The 20,500-nt window shown below is 41.5% G+C and overlaps 3 protein-coding genes across 4 annotated transcripts; 2 read left to right on the top strand and 1 right to left on the bottom strand.

The window, feature by feature from the left end:
- Positions 1 to 1,501: 1,501 nt before the first annotated feature.
- On the top strand, positions 1,502 to 6,123 carry seta (SET nuclear proto-oncogene a). Its single transcript, XM_085366888.1, has 8 exons — positions 1,502 to 1,776; positions 2,873 to 2,930; positions 3,636 to 3,778; positions 3,912 to 4,015; positions 4,141 to 4,254; positions 4,729 to 4,899; positions 5,016 to 5,147; positions 5,244 to 6,123. Exons 1-8 carry the CDS (start codon positions 1,704 to 1,706, stop codon positions 5,265 to 5,267), a joined length of 819 nt encoding a protein of 272 aa, XP_085223014.1. The 5' UTR covers positions 1,502 to 1,703; the 3' UTR covers positions 5,268 to 6,123.
- LOC146621800 (uncharacterized) lies at positions 5,871 to 7,968 on the bottom strand. The gene is made up of 2 exons (XM_085366889.1): positions 7,328 to 7,968; positions 5,871 to 6,371 (listed from the first exon to the last, which is right to left on the bottom strand). Exons 1-2 carry the CDS (start codon positions 7,749 to 7,751, stop codon positions 6,217 to 6,219), a joined length of 579 nt encoding a protein of 192 aa, XP_085223015.1. The 5' UTR covers positions 7,752 to 7,968; the 3' UTR covers positions 5,871 to 6,216.
- Positions 7,969 to 8,636: 668 nt separating this feature from the next.
- Positions 8,637 to 20,209, top strand: LOC146621799 (outer dense fiber protein 2-like). Of its 2 annotated transcripts, none has more exons than XM_085366887.1 (17): positions 8,637 to 8,750; positions 8,949 to 9,065; positions 9,958 to 10,097; positions 11,148 to 11,277; positions 11,388 to 11,519; positions 11,767 to 11,841; positions 11,918 to 11,989; positions 12,081 to 12,197; positions 13,723 to 13,896; positions 14,449 to 14,558; positions 16,404 to 16,539; positions 16,695 to 16,805; positions 16,948 to 17,211; positions 17,354 to 17,454; positions 17,611 to 17,773; positions 18,956 to 19,081; positions 20,063 to 20,209. In XM_085366887.1, the coding sequence occupies exons 1-17, from the start codon at positions 8,637 to 8,639 to the stop codon at positions 20,207 to 20,209; spliced, it is 2,229 nt and encodes a 742-aa protein (XP_085223013.1). The 2 variants fall into 2 exon arrangements, with proteins under 2 accessions (XP_085223013.1, XP_085223012.1); XM_085366886.1 differs by having other exon boundaries at positions 8,643 to 8,800; positions 8,951 to 9,065.
- The last annotated feature ends 291 nt before the right edge of the window (positions 20,210 to 20,500 follow it).

Raw genomic sequence — 20,500 nt, 5'->3', positions numbered from 1 at the left:
TTTATCAACTCTTTAAACTTGCAAATGGAAACCTTATTTTTTTAATAGCTTTGTCTATAGGTAAAGTGAATAACTAAGAAAGCTACTGGACATAACCTTACCTAAAGTATCTTCTTTATTCTTATCAAATTAAACATTTACAAAAAATAGCTCAGAAGAAGAAGAGACTACACTAATAGGTGTGGTACACCGCTACCAGCTTTAATGTTTCCTTATTAAACAAGCAAATACGTTTTAATCATAGATTTGTTTATAAATGTGGTGGATAACTAAGGAAGATACTGGACATAGCCTTAATAAAATATCATCCTTATTCCAATTTAAATTTTAAAAATGTAGCTAATTTTCTAATACTAATTAGCACAGACTAGCTCCTTCTTCCAACTTACAGCTTTATTTTAAGTTTGCTTAACCGTAGCCTGAGTAAATATAACAGATGACTGTAGTTAATTTGATGATCAAATATGATATTATTAAGCTATTATTCATTTTTGTTTTTTACACTTTTATTTGGTTGGGATTCAAAGCGAACAGATGGCAGTAGATCAGTAAATAGGGACCTTACTTACTTACATCCACTACCTGTATTTTATTTTCCCCCTTGCCAAAACTGCAAATACAAATAAATTTTATCATAGCTTCATTTGTAAACACAGTAGGAAACTAATCAAGCTCCCGGGCATGACCTTAACTAAAATATATTCTCTATTCAAATCCAAATTTAAATAAAATAAATGGCGCTAGAGTCAAAACCATTCATAACAGTTAATTAACACAGATCACCAGTAAGGGGTTCCTTTTTCCAACTTACAGTTAGTTTTAAGTTAGAAGCTTAGCACTGGCTGAAGTACACACAACAAATGACCGGTTAATTTGATCATCTGAAATTACACACACACACACACACACACACACACACACACACACACACACATATATATATATATATATATATATATATATATATATATATATATATATATGGCAGTAGATGAGCAAATAGGAACCTAAGACATGTAATTATGCAGTTACACTTCAACTAGCTTGTCTTTTTCCTTACTAAACCAGCAAATACAAATATATTATCATACATTCGTTTACAAGCACAGTGGAGAACTAAGCAACCTTCTGGCCATAACCTCAACCAAAATATATTTTGTATTCATAACTAAATAAAACAATTGAACTGGAGTCAAATCGTTCCTAACAGCTAATTAGCACTGACCACCAGAATGAGGCTCTTCCAACTGACATTCAGCTTTTTTTTTTAAGTGCGCAAGTGTGAGTCGGCAGCTTCGGCCTGGCCTGAGTAAATCTAACATATTACAACAAGTTAATTTCATAATCGAATATGACATTAATAAAAGTGATAATTGCAGGTTTTGCTCATTTCTGGTGTTATTTTAAGAGAAGAGACGGCGGTAAATCAGCAAATTGGAGCCAAGTAGTAAGACCTATTTTGAGAGGCGGAGCTGGTCTTCTCCATTCGGCGAGGCGTGTTCGTAATGAAAGGAGCGCGTGAGCGGCGCTTGCTCTGACTTCCTCGCTCATCGGCAGCTACATTGTGTGGAAAGCAGCACGTTGTTGGCTTCTGCACGCTGAACTTTACGCCGAATAAACGTTCTCCTGTTTAAGGAGAAACCGGATTCAAAGCTACCAGATATTTTCTCAGACGTCTGTAAGTTACCCCAGCTTGCGAAAACATGTCGGCCTCGGCGGCAAAAGTGAGTAAAAAGGAGCTGAACTCAAACCATGACGGAGCGGATGAGACCTCCGGTAAGGGGAATGGCGGCCTCCTGTTCACCGCCATTTTCACTTTCTTCTCTTAACATATTTTTGCATTGCCACTTTGTGCATTATTCCTGCTAATTATTTTGTGCACTGCTTTGATTTTTGCATCACGCCACGGGAGCTTCTTCATGGTTGGCCACGGCGGTTGCTGCGTGTATTCGCGCTGCGCTAACGGTGGCTAGCTCCGCAGCTAACATGCCGCTTCTCTTGCCTTCTGTTGTTCAATTCAGACCGGTGCTGAGAGGCCATGTTAGCTCCTTAATTTAGCATCATCAGCGTGGCCAGTGATGTCGAAGGCTCCTAACTGAGTGTCCGTGTGTAATCTTGAAAGAATATTTTTCTGTGTTTGGGAGTAAAATCACTCCACACTATCCGATAAAGGGTTGCAGCTAATTATTTTTTGTTTTAAAAGGGTTAAAGTTGGCCGTTTCAATTAGCAGTTAGCCAGCCTGTGTGTTGTTGTTGTAACGTTACCTAATGCTAGCAGACGACGCTGTGTTTTGTTACCGCTAAAGATGCATTTAAATCAACTGGTCACGCAGTCAGGTGAACCGGATAATTATTTTATGTGGACGAAAACACACAGGATTTCTACTGTATGGGGGACGGTTTCACAGTAATGGGGGGTATTCTGGCATCTGTCCCCGGTTTTGGTCCCTCATGCTATCGCGGCTCTGTGTGTGTGTGTGCACTCAGATGTCCCACATTTAAACCACGCGGCCTTATAGGTAGCAGCCGGCAGGAAACGGTGAGTGTCTGAGCCGCTAGAGCTGCAGCTATTGGCCGCTTACCTTACGTTAACCTCCGGGGGATTTAATCAGGCATATATCTTTACTTACACTGTACTAACGCAGAATTAAGTTGGGTTTTATTTGCGCTCCGGTAGGTGTTGGTATAAAATTACATTTGGTGTAAAAAGAATTTTCAGATAATGGCAAACTTAGTTTCTCTGTAAAATAAGTTTGTACGAAGGACTGACTAAAAGTAAAAAATAAATAAATGGATAATCGAGGTCCTACTTGACTGTTGCTGTGTGTAATTTGCATATAATAATCTTTTAACAATTTTTTGTTTCCCACAGAGAAAGAGCAGCAAGAAGCTATTGAACACATTGATGAAGTTCAAAATGAAATTGACAGGTAATAAACCTTTTAAGCTAAACGTGTCCTTATAGGGGTAGATTTTCTGCCTTTTAGAAATCTCGGTGATGTTTGCTACATGTTTTGATGAAAAGAGGAACTATGTCGCTAAATTAACATGCTACAATCTGGAAACCTGCATAATCACTGAACTGCATTAAGATGCAGTTATTATAGTGAACAGCCAGAATATTAAATATGACATAGCTTAAAGTGGAAGGGTTGAATAAATTGAAATGCAAGGCAGCATTGTTCATTGTGGTGAAAATGACACTAGAGCATAAAGTAAAATATCAATTAAATATAATTAAACATCTAAATATAATTTAGTGAGGGATTTAATAGGCATATGTCGAAATGTAAATTGGGTTGTTTTGGTGTAAGGCAGAGTTTGGGCTTTTCTTCTATTGAAGAAAAATGAAACTTTTCTTTTAAATTGAATGGTTTTCCTTCAATTTAAGTACAACTCAAATGAATGTGAATTGAGCTAAATTGGATGATGTTCCAAAAGGTAAACTGAAAGCATATGAGACAATAAACCCTTTTTAAATAATCAATAAATCCAAAATGCAAATAAAGTTTGGGCACAACACTGTCCACTGTTGGACACGCATATGTAAATAAATATAGCATTTATCTATATGTTGACATTACACTTGGTTACCTGGATTGTGCAAATTTTAAACTTCTCTTTTTCTTGTTCAGGTTGAATGAGCAAGCAAGTGAGGAGATCCTCAAAGTAGAACAGAAATACAACAAACTCCGTCAGCCATTCTTTCAAAAGAGGTCAGAACTGATCGCCAAAATCCCCAACTTCTGGGTCACCACATTTGTCAACCATCCACAGGGTAAGCAGATAATCTAAGAAATTTTATTACTCTAATTTGTCTATATTTAAAAATGGCATCACAGTGCCAAGTGTGAGTGATGTGGACAGTGAATCAAGTTTTAAATCTGTATAACCATATGTTCTTCCTACAGTATCAGCCCTACTGGGGGAGGAAGATGAGGAAGCGCTTCATTACCTGAGCCGAGTGGAGGTGACGGAGTTTGAAGACATCAAGTCAGGCTACAGAATAGATTTTGTAAGTGTTTAATGGTTTCACGTAACACTTTAGTGACTATTTTTATTTTTTTTGATTATTTTTTCCTTTATTTGCAAGTTTTCTTACCTGGGTGCATTTTTAATTTTTCTTTTTCCTTTTTTTAGTATTTTGATGAAAATCCGTACTTCGAAAACAAAGTTCTTTCCAAAGAGTTCCATCTGAATGAGAGCGGAGACCCATCTTCAAAGTCAACAGAAATCAAATGGAAATCAGGAAAGGTATGCACAGCTTTCAGTTTGTCAACCAAAGTAAATGAGTGGATCACCACTTTGACCTATCATGTTTATCAGTGCCAGAGCAAGCTCATTGACTAAACACTCACGATTGACAGTACTCCTGTTTGACATAATGAAGTTAATTTTTTGTTTTGGATAAGACTTTAAACCTACAACTGGGACCATAGACTCATCAGTGAGGTGTTTACAGAGACCAGAGATAAGTCAGAAATGTGATCATAAGGAGTTGCCCTCTGCTGGCAAAGAAGTAGTAATGCAGGTTAAAGACTACTCTATTTTCATAACCCAGAGCTATTAAATCTACAGTTTATAGATTTTATTCAGAATTGTAGTGAGTTTGTGACTTTTATATCTCACATTGTTAGTTTTAAATGTAATGTGCTGATAATGGGTAGTGCTGAGAATTTTTTTTCCTGTACCAGTCACAAACTGTTTGGTAACTCCTGATGTTTTTAGGACCTGACCAAGCGCTCCAGCCAGACACAGAACAAAGCAGGAAGGAAGAGGCAACACGAAGAACCAGAGAGCTTCTTCACTTGGTTCACTGATCATGCCGACGCGGGCGCTGATGAGCTCGGGGAGGTCATCAAGGATGACATCTGGCCAAACCCTCTGCAGTACTACCTGGTATGTTTATGATGTTTAGTCTGTATTACAATGTTCTCACATCTTTCATCAATCCATGAAATGATAACAATGTAAGAACCAGAGCAAGAAAATGCTTAAGATTTCCTCATCTCTAGGTTCCTGATATGGAGGATGAAGAGGGTGAAGGTGAGGAAGATGAAGAGGATGAGGAGGGTCTGGAGGACATTGATGAGGAAGGAGATGAAGATGGCGAGGAAGATGAAGAGGATGATGGAGAAGATGGAGAGGTAATCTACTAAAAGCTGAGAAAATTGATGTGAGTGGTGCGGGGTCACCTCCCCTCCCTCTTCACTTGCTAACTGCGTGATGTCTCGCTCTTTCAGGACGACGAGGGAGAAGATGACTAAGAAAACCACCATTTACCAAGACCCTCAACCTTCTATTCCCTGTTCAGTTTTTCCACTCATGTTCGGGAGCAAAGGTTTTATTTTATTTTTTGTTACTTTTTTTTTCTTTTCTTTTTTTAATCCGTGTGTGCTTCATTTTCCATTCTGAAGCCTCTTTCACTTGTTGGTGCCATTTTTTGTTATCCCTCGACTCATCTAAGGCAAATGCCACTTTGCCCTGAATTTTGAGTACCATCCCCCTCAAGTCATCTAAAAATGATAATAAAAAAGTCTAAAAAATAGAATCAGCACGGCATCCTAAGTAGATTTGAAGACTATTCACACAGAAGTTCTTCTGTTCAAGGTTGTGTGGTAAATTGATTAAAGCCATGGTGTAGTGACCTAGCGCTAGCAGACCTCTAAATATTTTCTTTTCTTTCATTTTTTTAAATTTTATTATTATTTTTTTTCATTTGGGATGTTGAATCCTTAAAACTTATTTTCCCCTACGTGCTTAATGAGTACCAGCTCATTCCTTTGACTTGTAATGTTTAGAGGGAGGGCAGGGTGGGGCAGGAGTATGTTGGATATTGGGGAGAGTGGTTATTTTGACACCATTTCTATGGGACTTTTTTTTTTTCATTGTATTGTTTTACAGATATCCATGAGATTTGAAATGACATTTTTAATAAAGAACAAAATGGAAAAAAAAACAAGCTTGTAAATTTTGCCCCCCACTGCTTCATGGGTTTAAAAAATGGACCTGTTATCTCAGAATTTACATTTAATCACCCCTTTTCCTTTTTCGCTTGGGGTGGGGGGGAAGAAATTGTTTTAAATTTGAGGTGTACAACTTGCTTTGTTACGATAATAAAACTTACTGTGTATAAATGTGTGGGTGCATTCAAATTTAAGAAAATATAATTCAGGTAGTGGCAAAGGCACCAGGGTTAACTACTTGTAAAGTCTGTCAGCTGGAGAAGGATTTTGGAGTCATAAGCAGGCTGGAAGCAAAGTCCTCTGTTAGTAGGCGATGGGTGATTAAAGCCAAGAAGGTGTGCTCCGATTCCTTGAATTTGCTTTTTGTTATCCTGTCAGGCCAGTCACTTGGCTGGAAGGCCCAACCTAGAGAAAAGTGACAAAATCAGTTACCTGAAAGCAAGATGTAACTTGTTCAGGTGTTTCAGAGAAGTGGGATACATGTCAGTGCAGGTTAACCATAAAAGCCTGAATTCAGATGTACTAAATCCCGACTTAAAAATGAACTATTTTCCAGATATGTATTTAATAACTTCAAGTGCTTTAGCTTGGATAAAAAACACACTTGAAAGAAATGTGCATGTCCCAACGTTCATTACACACAAATGCAGTCAGCCGTACCTTTAAAAAGTAAGGGGTGAGTATCTAAGGAAACATCTAACCTATATAAATTTGTTCAAAACAAGCATCTTAAAAGAAGGCCTAGTCATATCTCTAAAGTTGTGGCCAGGTAGGGCTCTATATGTGACTGAGTTGCAGTCATCTAAGGGATCAAATTCATGTTTCAGATTGTGGCACAGATGGTATAACACAAGGCCTTAAACCTGCATTCTTTTCAAAGGCCACCAGGGGGTAAATCTTGTGGCCTCAACGGGACTTGTGGTCCTTTACAAGTCTATGGGAAAACTACCCTCTGCTCTGCCCCTGGAAAACTTTTTTTTGTGGTGCGCTAATGGCTCAGTCGCTCATTTTGGGGCATAATAAAACATTTCATAAACGGGTCATTCAAAATGTCAAGATTATCCAGGATACGCAGATAGGAAATAGTTTGGCAGATTGCAAACAATAATTTTTCATCTGTTTAGATAAGGTTTTACTACTAATATACAGTTAAAATATATTGGATTAACTTGTTTATATGACTGTAAAGCACAAAAATATACAACTAACATATAAAGACGTAAAACAGAGTTATTATAGTTGTTTATTTCTAATTTATTTTAAGTTTTTATTTCCTCGATCAGTAGATCGACGTTTCGATTTAGCTTTCTCACACATGAGTTTAGTTAACTGTAATAACCCTGATGTGTAGGTTTACCCACCTAGGTGAGTGTTACACCTGGGACAGGTGGCCACGGTCCAGGAGAACCCCGGGAACCAGGAGAAGCGCTTGTCTGACGGCCAGTGCTGAGTAACGTCGGCTTTTCTGAACGTGATCACCTCAAACCGGTGTCCGTGGGGATTTTCAAACAGCTGAACGTTAACCCTTCGACCCCCGAGCAGCGTGTCGTTGCGGCTGGAGAGCGCCAGCCGGCTAGGCACGGAGCGGATGTCCGTCCCGAGTGCTAACTCGTGTCCGCAAGCCCTGCACAGGATCAGGGTGTCCGTGCTGCTAGCTCCTCGGTCCTGTGCCTCCGCTGCAGCAGCCGCAACACACGCTTCACCGAGCTTGTGGGCACTGGGGTAAAACAGGAGCATAAAGAAAACGTACTGCCCCAGCATGTTTGTTAGCAGCCACGCGCACATGGAAGGCTAACCACAAGCTAAGCTAACTGAAACTCTTAGCAGCTTTGTTTTTAGCTGACACGGCGCATGGAGCGAGAATCAATAATTGGCTGTCAGATATCAGCACAAATGATAAAACATATAAATCTCTGACCACTAAATTTTTGTGTACATTTATTATATCGTTTCGATTGGTGGACTTGGAGCGGCTGGCTAGTATAAACGTGTTAGCTTAAGATTCGGAAGTGCCACAGAAATAAACAGGAAGTGGATTCATCTCTAGCTCATCTCAGACGTCGAGCACTGCGGTGTTATTTAACTGGAAAACGGCTATTTACTTTAGCAGAAAAGCCACCAGTATACATGATCTGAATTTGAAAAGTAAAGCATTTAACAATACGTTCATTTTTTTGGTCTGGTTTTTTTTTTTGTTATAACGGTTTTGTGCTGCGTTCACGTTACATGGTTTCAAACGGAATTCCCGAAACCGTCATAACAAAGGTATCTGCTGCAGCTCCATTGTTGCTATAAATATGTAACAACTGATCTCATTTTATAAAGTTTAAGAGATAGATTATTCCTATTCGAATTGAAGCGTGAAACCATTTAAGAAGGGTATTAATTTATTTGGATTTTTTCCGACACCACCTAAAGGCAGCGTGGACTTCACGATTACTTTTAATGGTTACCACGGACAACGCTTGCACAAAACTTTCCTCTCAACCAATCACAAAGCGGGATCTTGCAACCGAGCCAATCATCAGGCCGGTCGTTTGTCAAGCCAAACAACCGTTTTCTTTACTGGGAGAAGCCGAGATTCATCTTGGAAGCAGACTGTGTATCATGATAAAAATGTGCTTTTTAATACTTATTTTAACGGGTCATTAATGTGCCCAAACGGGGTCTATGAGAATGAAAACCCGGGATTCACCTCCGTCGCCGCCACCGGTTCACCTCCACGTACTGGAGACTACACCTATACATGTTCACATGAGGAGGAGTCCCAGCAAAACCCCACAGGTTACTGTACTTTATAGATTCGGGGAAAATACTGCTGATGTTAATCACATGTCGTATTTCTGCTGCAAAGATTTGTTAGTTTTCTTCTAGACAGCCCTCGCCCCACCTTTTCGCAAGCTTTCAAAGAGTTTCCAGAGGAACAGGACGCTACGTTAAGTCTTGAAGCGTTTCACCTGAATCTGTTTACCTTTTCTAAAGAGTCGGGAAAAAGGTGCCCAGGTGAAGGGCGACGGAGGTAGACCAAAGGTCCGGAAGCCGTGGATTCCTCCGGGAAGGCTGTCCTGCAGAAGAGATGTGGACTCCCACAAGTGCCAGGTCTCTTATTACTGTTCATCTCTGTTAAATGTACTGGTCTCTGTGGAGAGGAAAGATTTTCTGGCAGCAGCTTGTTTCTTTAACAAAACAGATGTACCGAAAGTATCAAAAAGACTACAACCAGAACCTATACTCTCATTTCAGGGCTGATTTACAAATTAACAAAGGTAGCTGATATCCATTACCATGGACCATCCGAACTACCCACGCAAAGAGTATTCACATATCACTTTGAGCTTATATTCCTTATTTTGACATGTTCGAGCGATGTTTTTCTGTTATGCTGTCTACCTGCCACTGATGGCACAATATGCACAACATAGGGCCATTTACAAGAAAAAGTAGAAATGAAGTAAAATAAGTAGAATTTAAGCAAGACATAAAAAAAACTACAACCATGGGACTTGAGGATTTTAAAAATGATGTCCAGAGCAAGAGAAAAATGTCATAAATATCCACAGACATAGAAAAAATAAAAATAGTGAGCTGAATAAAAGGAGTTGGATACATTTTAACCCACAAACACTTAATCACACAAAGAACAACTGCTACAGTGGCTAACGTAGCAGGCGTTAAAAGACTTCAACTCCCACAACACCCTGCACATCATAGAGAGCAAGGAGTTCCCCTCCTAAATAATATTTGCATATGACAGACACATCTGGTCAACCCCTCACTGACTGGGATGTATTAATCATAGAGAGCCTAAGACAGGACCACCTTTTTGGCTTTAATTTGAGGATTAAACATAATTTTATTTTTTCTAAGACACAGTCGAGGATACTTTGATGAACATGTACCTTGTTTCTTTTGGTAGGTGCAGCTGTTTTCAGTTTATTTCTGTCTTCTTTGAGGCTGATCCCTGAACCGTATTTCTGTTTGTCGTGATTAGACGAGCCGAGTGCGGCATCAGACAGAAAATGGGATCAGACATCAGAACGAAGCAGAGGAGCAGGAGGAAGAGCTGGATGCAGTGTCCAAGGACCTCAGCATCCTACTTAGAGAGCAAGAGAGCTTTCGCCGTTTGAGGAAGTACGTACAGCTTCAGCAGTCTGACACACAAACATTTGTACTACTGACCTCATATCCAGAGGAAGTTTAACCAAACTGGTTTAGTTGTACAGTTTCTCTGAATCTTCTCACAGGAGCACGAAACAAATGCTGAACGAATTCATGTTATAGCAATGATTAGGCAAAATGAATAATGAAATTAATGATGATGAGTGCCATTTCTCCTATTCCTATAATGTAAAAGCTGCAATGGAAGAATATGCAGTTAAATCAGATTTTTTTTCATTTGGTAAATCTGCCAAAAAAACTTTTTACTACAAAAGTCTTCTACTGTAATCTTTGCGTTGCAGAAGTCTCTTTAATGGGTGGCAACAAGTTTTTACACATATCTTTGTAAAGCAATAAAAGGAGGAGAACTAACAGTGAGTTAGTTACCTCTTGGGAGCTAATGTTCGTAGATTAAGGTGTTTTAGTTAATTTTATTTATTTTACAATTTAATGGACTTAACCAGCGGTGTCAAACTGCAGTCCTCGAGGGCCAGCAGTCAAGTTCTATAGTCTTGCTAATGACCTACTAATTTTATTCAGGTGTGTTACAGCAGGGACACATGGAAAAGTTTCACTACACCGGCCCTCAAGGACTGGAGTTTGACACCTGTGGACTTAATGAACTATACGCACCTGTATTGGTAGAGATTAGTATGTCAAATGCCTGATAAACTACCAGTGTGCATGGTTACCAGCACAACACTGAGAAAGATGGCGTAGCAGAAGGCTGCTCACCCAGAATCAAGGGTGCCCTGAATAACTGCTGCACCTTTAAACAGGTGGTGTGATTGATGCAGGTCAACTGGAACGGGGACTGGGTACCAGAGGAATCACACAGTGTTGGCAGTCAGGGGAAGAGAAGGAGAACAAGTGGATTTAGCACAAGGAAATACAAGTTTCAGCTTTCAGTGACTCCTGCAACGATACTCTAGTAGAGGAAACGAGAATAATAAGGCCAACTTTTACTCCAATATACTTTCTGCTGATGCACACAATGATATTTCAGGTCTGCTTTGTTTACAGGTCAGATTCTCGAGGTCAACACAGAGGGGCAGATGTGCTCCTGAGAGCCCTCGTTGAAGCAGAAATTGACGGCGTAGCTGTAGCCAATCAGCTGACAGCTTTGAAGGAAACTATGGACAGCTTTGCCAAGGTAAAACCTGCACTGGAAGATATTTTACTGATAAATCAAGTGGATGAAGAAATGAGGCAGAAGGAATAGATTAGGACATGTTTGGATGTGCATGTTTATTTATGTTTTAGGACAAGACGCCATCAAAACTGCACGCAGCTTCTCTGGAACGGCAGCAGAAGTTGTTGTTGGAAAAGATCGAGATGTTTGATAACACACACCACGGCCTCCGACAGCTCCTCAGAGAGTGGAGTGAACATGAGGTACAGGAAGAAGACAAACATTCCCAGCCCACTGTTCCTTCAGTGGGCTGGTTTCAGTCATTATGCAAATGTACTGTTTATAAGATCGGGGAAACCTGCAGTCAGCTGAGACTGAAGAAGTCACTTGGATGAGTGACGAAACTCCCACAAAACGCTACATCCAGATGAACAGAATCAACTTTTGGAGATTAAGGAGTGGGACTGTCAGCGTGCCTTCATTCACTCCTGACTTTTACTGTATCCACAGCGGGAATCACTGGTGAGGTCAGAACAGACAGACACCCTGAGAAAGAGACTGGCCGACAGTGAAGCAGACAACATGGTGAGTGATTATCACCCGCTTTTTACCTCATTTTACATCAGAGAAAATTTCTGAGAAGACGTTTCTTCTTTTGCAGCGCCTTCTGGCCAAACTCACCCACAAGGAGAAAGAGGCCTCAAAGCTTGCAGAGCATTTGGACTTTGAAAAGGTTTTCCACAACTAACTGATACCTCTCAGACAGACGTGCGCACCCTTAATGATCTCTCCCGCTCATCCTCTGCTTCCCTCTCTCATTGCAGGACAATGTGAAGACAACCGAGGAGCTTTCAAGAATCCTGGAGTCAACTCGCAGCCACCTGGAGTCTCAGCTGAGCCGAGCAGAGGCAGAAAAGACCCGACTGGCCGCTCAGATTCAGGTCTGTTAACACAGAACGCGATCATATGCATTAACACACTGGAACAAGCAGACATAGACTACAACCAAAGACTTAAAAACCCTTTTGATATCTCAGGCCACATTTACTAGTCAATGCAATTAATGCGATCGCAAAAAAATGCACAAGTGAGAGTGCAAAGTTCTGCAATTTAACTGCCAAAAATGCCACATGAAGGAATCTAAAGACATATTTGGTGCAAAACCTGGGGTGTGCCATAGCAAATACTTGTAACACTTTATTTTCATCTACGTTTAAAAATGCCTGAAAACAAGTTACACTGAATGAATATACAATATATAATAAAATGAAGGTTGTGAAGAATAAAAAAGTAAAAGTAAAAACACAACCAGACCATCAGCCACTGTGTGGCTTCCTCCAAACTCTAATTCATTCCACCTGTTTAGCTGTGAACTTCAGTAAACAGGATATATGACTAATCTTAATACCTGTACCCCCAGGATGAAGTTACTACATCCAGTGTTTACACTGTTCCAGACATCAACACCAACTTAACACCAAATGACCATTGCAATTCCTGGAGGAATCTGCAATCTGCTGAAAACAGCACAAACTAGCAGGTCAAAAAAAGATTGACCCAATGAGGGAGCAACAAATCTACTGAAATAATAATGGAGTGTAGGCACTGGCACATGTTTCTCCCCAGAAACAGCAGTTAGGGTCAGTGAGCGCCAGCTGAAGGAGAATCAGTATGTTCTAACATGAAGGCAAACTCCTCTGGGACTGTGTGCGGATAAATGCGAGGCTCTGGATCAATCTCACAGCTCAGAAAGAGGAGGGCTGATTTATTACAGCTGCATAATCTTGAAATCTGTGAGCAAGAGCTGACTTACGTATGTGTAAGAACATGAAACAATATTTCTTTGACTCTCAGTTATCGTGCCAAGTGTGTGCATTGCTCCTGTATTTTTTTTGCATGGCATGCGAGGCTGCATGTATTACATGTTGTACGATTGAGATAGCTTGACACGCTCTGTGAACGTTTGAGTCACACAGATCTGATACAGAAGGGAAACTTGTGCGACTACAGTTTTCATTATGGATGATCTCTGTGGAAATGTGACTAAAACCTGGAGCAATGAAGCCTCCACTACGCTCATGTTCAGGTTTCATGAGTGTGGTTCAGTAATGGGTTTAGACTGGCCACAAATATACAAGTGTTCACACCTTTCAGTTACAAAACAGACACTGAAGCTCTTTCTTTAAGCCAAAAGAGGCTTTTCCCAGGACAAGTAAGTCTGGCACAATCTTTTTAAAGTTTATAGCAGCACTTTAGCTGCTTTGTTTCTCTCGTCCTTGTTCTGAACACGTTTTCTTTCATGTATCTGTTGTAAATTGTCCACATAACAGTGCATGTCAAATAAGTAACAACAAGAGTCTTTTGATGTGCACACTTTGCCAGTGAAGGTAATTCAGAATCCTAAACTCACCCTTTAGCATTCATTACTCTTTAAACCAGCTTTCCTGCTTCTCTCTCTCTCTGTAGAGGATGCATCAGAGCCAGGAGCAGCAGCAGAAGGAGCTCCAGGTGCTTCAGGAGGAGCTGCAAACTCTTAGGGAGCAGAGGGAGGCCGAGGAGAGAAGTCTGGCCCTGCTCACCGAGCAGGGAGAGCGAGCCGAGGAGGCCGCCAGGCGGCTCGCGGACAAACTTCAGGAAAAGGTCAGTATGTGCAGCTCGTGTGATTAAACCTGGTCACTGGTTTCCTAAAGTCACACATTACCTACATTACATCCTGTGATGAACTAAAAGCTATTTTCCAATCCATATTTTTAAAAATCTTTTCACAGTATTTCATCATTTTCTGGTATTGCAGTAGATTATAGATGGAGAAGGTGGTGGAGAAAACATGTTGGTTCCTTTGTGTGACCGTCACACCTCTGTGTGGTTTCTTCTGCATGCAAATGAGTTTTCTCTGCGGTGTCTTGTCCGATCATGTGGTTTATGCAAATCTGATTCAAAGGAGAGCCGCTTGGCCAAGTGGCAAGTTTCCAGTGAAACACGCAAGCAACAGAGGTGAGGACTGCCTGCTGAAGGAACAGCAGTCTGACTGAGCCTGTAACAGGCATACAGACACTTCCTGCTTACTCTGTTCATTCTCTTTCACCTGTTCACCTTATTGAAGGTGACTTGTTTATGAGGAGCACTTGAAATAATAAATAAGGTCAAAAACAAAAGAAGAAAGTGTGTGAGTGTTTTTGTTTTTTCTTAAAGGAGTCCCAGCTGGCTCAGGCTCTCTCTACATCCAGTGACTGGTGCCTCCGTCATTCCAAGGAGGCAGCGGCTAAAGGACAGCTAGAACAGGAAATCTCTGCTCTCAAACAGTGAGTGCATTCATGGAAACACTCATTTAGTTCTTGTTTCTGTAAATAAATCGATAAATGTAGCCCAGCATCATCGGACAAAATGTGAGTCACCCTGAAAATTAAGGCGGCCGTGGTCAGTTTGAAATTTATGTCTTTATAAGGAATTTCAAGTCCAACTTTGTCTGGTTTGCTGGAGACCTGGAAGATGACAACAATGAGATGTGTAAGGCAGGGGTGTCAAACATAAGGCCTGAGGGCCAGAATCGGCCCTGCAAAGACTCAAATCCGGCCCACTAGACAGCTTTGGAAAATATGAAGGAGTACATAGATTTTGACTTTGTAACTGTATTTTCATAAGTTGGACAACTTTTCTTATTGATAAAGGAACCCTCCCCATTTCTATTTCATAGTACACCAAAGTAATTAAGTAACAGATAAACAATTACATGACAAAAAGTCCCTGCTTTTTCACTATCTACTATAGAAATGTCTGTCTCCTTATTTGATATGTAAGAAATGTTGTTTTTATAATTATGGGACAGTCTGGGGAATCAACAAACAGAACTTTTTTTTGAGCCAGTATTAGCAAGAGAGCTGGGGGCAGCGGGGCCATCACATGGTCCATATCTGGAGGATTCCCCAGGCACGGCTGAGCTCGCACTGAGCTGGTTCAGTTCCTCCAGATATCAGCCAGATATCCTGGTCTGGTCCACGTCCTCCAGAAAAGCCATGGTGACAGAGCCGACTGTTCCATGGGAGGAGGAAATGGAAGTGGCTTTGGAGAGAAAAGCCAAATGCTGACAAACAGGGTGGAGTTGCGTTCACCTTTCCAGCTGGAGATGGATGCAGAGGTTTCTTAAATGTCTTTGTCACAGGTCGCATGAGGAGGAGAGCTCTCTAAGGTCGCACAGAGGAGCCAGAGCAGGGGAGCTGTAGTCTGTGGAGGAATGATGTTGTGGGATGAGGATCCTAGGACAGGCCGCAGGGGCTGCTCCGACACACCGAGACCTTCCAGGATTAAAGGAGAAACCTCGGGGGTGGGGGAGGGGTGGCAACACACTGACAACCCTGCAGCTTAGTCTGTAGCACTTTTGGAGATGCTTCAGTGTGCAAGGCAGGTGAAACCAGCTGTGCTTATATCAGACAAGCATACATTTACTGGACTTTAAACTTTTTTTTTACAGGGAATTTCCTTCCCTTAACATATGTTAAATGGAAACCCAATTTAAGAAATGAGGAGAAAAGGATGTGGAAGTGGTGGGCAGCGTGGGGTCATTTGGTTGGACCACAGACTCTTGACTGTGTTTTTTTTACTGTAACCCTGTCGAAAAATCCCACCACAGCAGAACGTGTACGAGGCCGTAGAGATGCCCAGGTGGCAGCGGACTCGTGCACCTCAGCAGCTGATATCGTTCACTTAAGGTTGTTCATTACTGTAGGTAAACAAGGATCTGTGACTGGTATAATCTATGTTCCTCCTGTTCATGCTGGACTTGGGAAATCAGCTCTCTGGTGTCTCTTTTTCTGCTTCTTGAAATCACTAGCAGTAAGATGACTGCTAACCCTCCCACCCTACAAAATCACCCATCACACAGTTTTTATAAAGGAGGGAAAAAGCCGGAAAAAAACAAAAACGTCTTTGTATCCGGCGCTTTTTTATTTACTTTTATTTATTTGGCACTTCTGTATCGGCTCCATTTTTCAGGCCCAGAGGGTGTCACTTGACACAAACTGGTACTGAAACTGAGGCTACTGACACTTTGGAGCTGCAGCATCTGTGTTATGGCCAGAAACTGAAACAATGTTACTTAGAAAATTGTGGTTGTTGAGTAAAGTAACCTTTTATACCTGTCTATGTCACAGTCAGGTGATCGAGCTGCACGCTCAGCTTCAGTCAGCGGAGGAGAAGAGTCGGACAGAGAGGGAGGAGCTCCGGGATCAGCTGCATCATCTCAGTGCCGAAAACGCCTCCACCAAGCTGCACAATCAAAGTCTCAAGGTATGTTCAGGAGAGTTAGCAGCACGCTATGGATTTGGTTGATATGAAATAAAAACTGTTAAAGAAAAACCAACAGCTAATGTTGTTTCAAAGCTTCTGTGGTCTAAGGGAAATGTATTTATGTGTAGTTTATGATAAACATGCCTCACATTTAGAGTCAGCTGACGTCTTCTGAGGAGACACAGCGAGGGCTTCAGTCTGAAGCTCGTCAGCTGAAAGCGTCGATCAGGAAGTATGAAAACCTGGTGGAGAAGTACAAGAAGAAGGTACAGATACGCTCACTTTAAATACAGATTTAACATGAAAGTCAGATGGTACTTTGTTCTTACATATTATAACTTTTAAAAATGACTTTAAAGTCTCTGTGCTGAAATCGAACCCGTGTCGGGGTGATAAACCTCTCTGCAGGTCCAGCAGGCTCGCCTGGAGTCCGAGGAGTACTGCCTGAAGCTGGAGGCGGTGCAGAAGGAGGCGCTAGACGTGCACGTCAGCCTGGACAGGGAGAAGGAGCAGGTGAGGCGGGAGCTGCTGGGGCGGCTCAGAGAGCTCGAGACTCTACCGGACAGATTGAGGAAGACCGAGCAGCAGCTCCGAGAAGCCCAGCAGGAGGCTGACGCACGCGAGAGGAGGAACATGGAGAATAACTCCGCCCTCTCTGAAGTCAGGCACAAGGTAGAGGTTTCATTCAGACCCAAAAGACCCAGCATACTTAAAAATCTGGAAAGATTAACAAGTTTGATGAATATAATCCATGCAGAGTGTCCCCAGGAACCCGTCATGGCTGACATGTTCCACTAAACGTTTTCCTTTGCAGGTGGAGCAGCAAGGCACTCAGCTGGAGACGCTTCAGCAGAGGAACCTGCTGCTGCAGGAGGAAAACAACGTCTTGAAGGAGAAAGTGTACAACTTCGAGAGGTAACAGTCACAGAGAAACTGCATTTAATGGACGTTATTCAATTCAAGTTTATTTATATACTGCAGAGCCAAATCACAACAATAGTAATACAGATAAATCTGTATTATATCTGATCTTTTCCAAGCTGAGACACTAGATTTGTGTGTTGGTTGCAGGAGGCTGGAGGGCTTGAAGGCAGAAAACAGAGAGATGTCTCAATCTCTCGCTTCGAAGGAAGCCAGTATCCACAGCATCCAGCAGCAGCTGGAGGAGAAGAGTCACGAGTGCAGCGTCCTGTCCAGACAACTGCAGCAAACTCTGGACGACGTACAGAAACAGGTACAGACACGTGGAGTCACGGAGGTCTCACAGTTCCACAAAACATCACACACCAGACGGGTGAATGGGTTAGCGATCTGCGATGAGTTTAAAGCCAGAGGTTTCAGCATCAAGACGGTGGCTCTCCTTCAACTTCTTAACAGCTACCAAGATGCTGCTGAACTGGTTAGAAGTGGAGTTTGGTTCACATCTACCTCACCCAATAAAATTCTCCTAATAGAATAACTGTAAAAGGAAATGCATGTAAGAGAAGTGATTTGACAGGTAGCATCACTCATGATCCTGGACTTCCCAAACTCTAAAGTGTTCAGCAGTGACCTGGAGGATGTTAAGAGATTGCCATGGTTACTGGTGCTGAACACTTAAGCTTTTCTGAAGCAGGTTGCGTTTGGAGTTTTGGTTTAAAATCAGCTGGAGGCTCCACAGTGTCACTAATTCTTTTATTTTGATTTAATAGCTTTTATACCTGTCCCCGGATTGGGAGGGAGGGATGGATGTTTTATGCACACTGCTGATCTGTATCTCACTAACGTCACTGAGTGAAGTCCTGCAGTGCAAACACTGACACACAGCTTGCACGCATTAACTTGGTGATGCAGAAGGTGTTTAGACTGCTGTTAAGTCTGCAATTAAAGCAGTAAAAACTTAGACTGCAATTGAGATTAGAAAATCAGTCAGTCGACTTTGTTACTACATACATTACTTATTGCAGGCAATATAAATCAGTACATTTAATTTCACATTGATGTGGTCAAAAAATCTAATGATTTCCATCTCTCCTTCATTGGTCTGTGGGTCAGTCAGAGCTGAACACAGCAGGCAATCTTTAACTTAAATGGCGAAACAAATGTGTTAACTTGTGATCGAGCAAAATTGTCCTTAAGTCGCGATTAATCCTGTTAGTAAAGTATTAGTGCTGCTAATGTGGGTGAGGCTCAAAACTTTGGTTGGTGTTTCTGTTCTGTATTAAACTGATGATCCAGAGTTTACACCTCCTCAATGTGAGCTGTGTCCACGTCCACACTGACTGCTGATCATTGAGTTAAACTGGGGTAAAAACTAAAGCATTGATTTAGGTGTTTGTACACACTCACTAAAGATAAGGTCAAAGAAACTAAATCATCAGTTTTTCCCTGAAGGATTTCGGTGCTCATATGTTTATTTTTCACGTTCGGCCTGCAGGTAGACGACAGCATGCAGAGGGTTTTAGCCAAAGAGAGATCGTCTCAGTCTAAAGCCCTGGACCTCCAGAGCCAGCTGAGCCGAGCCAAAACGGAGCTGAGCCAACTGCAGCGAAACAAGGAGGAAGTAAGTCACCGCTGAATGCTTCTACATATGCAGGCAGGCTTCGATAAAACCAAGAGGCCAGCACAAAAGTATTTCAGGAAAGCTCCTTCTGGCCCATTTGGGTCAGTGGCAACAGTTCCACCAACTTTCTACAGCAGTCAGCAGAGGAGGTGTTTGAAACCTGTGGCAAACATGGAGAAAGGTGGAGCGGGAGCCACTTTTCACGTTTCGCTCATTTGCAAATAAAAACATAGTTAGGACCACATGTTCATGTAAAATATTTTAAGATTAAGGCCAACTAGCCTTTCAAAAAAAAGTTTAAAACACAGCAGCTCCTCCGTCACAGCTCACTGAGGAGCTCCAGCCTCGCGCAGCAAGTGGCAACATGACGGAGACAGCAAGCTCAGGTGTTGTGAACGTAAATGTGTTTTCAAATTTCCAGCAGCAGCGCTCGTTACTATAATCACTATAAAAACCTTCGCAGGTAAAAAGCCAATCACGGTCCTTCATTAAACCACCTGTTCAGCAATCATAAACGTGAAGACAGTCATCCTTTCAGCTGCTCGCTGTTTCACAGAGTTTCAGGATGAAGAAAAAGCATGAAGACAAACTCCCAGCTCGGTTTCTCACTCTGGAAATCTGGAAGTCTTTGTAAACTTTGCTGCAGGCTGACAGCAGCTGTTCACTTTCTCTCTATATATTTCTGTTACTCTGGTTCATTGTTCATTAATTACCATCAGCTCCTCACCCATAAATGCTTTGAAGAAGTTACTGTTGCTGTGACACGTGTAAATGTGCGCATCACTCCTGTTTTTTTTTGTCCAAAGACACACAGAGACTCTTATTGCTTTCACTGGTTTTGTCCTTTTAGTAAATCTGGGCAGATTTAAGGCAGCTTTGGTACTGAAACTGATACATCACATGATAATGATGCTCAAAGATGGTCAGAGAAAAAAAGGTGATGTTGTGATGTAGAAGTGTATCCCTGCCTTTGTTTCCCAGATGGAGCGGCGCTTCCAGAGCCAGCTGCAGAACATGAAGGACCGGCTGGAGCAGTCGGACTCGACAAACCGCAGCCTGCAGAACTACGTCCATTTTCTCAAAACCTCCTACGGAAATGTGTTTGGTGACTCTCTGCTTGGAAGCTGACAAGCAAAATTTATCCAGCCTGACCAGCAGTGATCCTCCCGAACTATCGTACGGGACATAAACCGCATTTATTAAAGGTCTGCTTTTGACTTGAAGGTTTCATGTTTTGTATGAAATGAATAAATTTGAATTTATGGATAAATTCTCAGTTATTAGTAGCCCAAACATTTTATTTATGTATAACTTACCAGTAACTTAGCAACTGCAAAGCCAAGATAAGAAACTCCAATAAGAGTTTTTATGATTTACAATATTCTTTCAGATTTACAAACATAAAAAATTATGTGGTTT

This window comes from Diplotaxodon limnothrissa, linkage group LG12, assembly GCF_057381915.1.
Source record: "Diplotaxodon limnothrissa isolate DT_005_m linkage group LG12, D_limnothrissa_male_GT1.1, whole genome shotgun sequence".
NCBI lineage: Eukaryota > Metazoa > Chordata > Actinopteri > Cichliformes > Cichlidae > Diplotaxodon > Diplotaxodon limnothrissa.
This window is presented reverse-complemented; position numbering and strand designations above follow the sequence as displayed.

Coding starts and splice junctions, on each gene's coding strand:
- LOC146621800 (XM_085366889.1), bottom strand. CDS start 7,751: ATGTGCGCGTGGCTGCTAACAAACATGCTGGGGCAGTACGTTTTCTTT. Junction 6,372..7,327: donor CAGGTGTAACACTCACCTAG/GTGGGTAAACCT, acceptor ACTTTTCTCTAG/GTTGGGCCTTCCAGCCAAGT.
- seta (XM_085366888.1), top strand. CDS start 1,704: ATGTCGGCCTCGGCGGCAAAAGTGAGTAAAAAGGAGCTGAACTCAAAC. Junction 2,931..3,635: donor GTTCAAAATGAAATTGACAG/GTAATAAACCTT, acceptor TTTCTTGTTCAG/GTTGAATGAGCAAGCAAGTG. Junction 4,900..5,015: donor ACCCTCTGCAGTACTACCTG/GTATGTTTATGA, acceptor CCTCATCTCTAG/GTTCCTGATATGGAGGATGA.
- LOC146621799 (XM_085366886.1), top strand. CDS start 8,643: ATGAAAACCCGGGATTCACCTCCGTCGCCGCCACCGGTTCACCTCCAC. Junction 9,066..9,957: donor TGGACTCCCACAAGTGCCAG/GTCTCTTATTAC, acceptor TGTCGTGATTAG/ACGAGCCGAGTGCGGCATCA. Junction 17,212..17,353: donor TCTCTGAAGTCAGGCACAAG/GTAGAGGTTTCA, acceptor TTTCCTTTGCAG/GTGGAGCAGCAAGGCACTCA.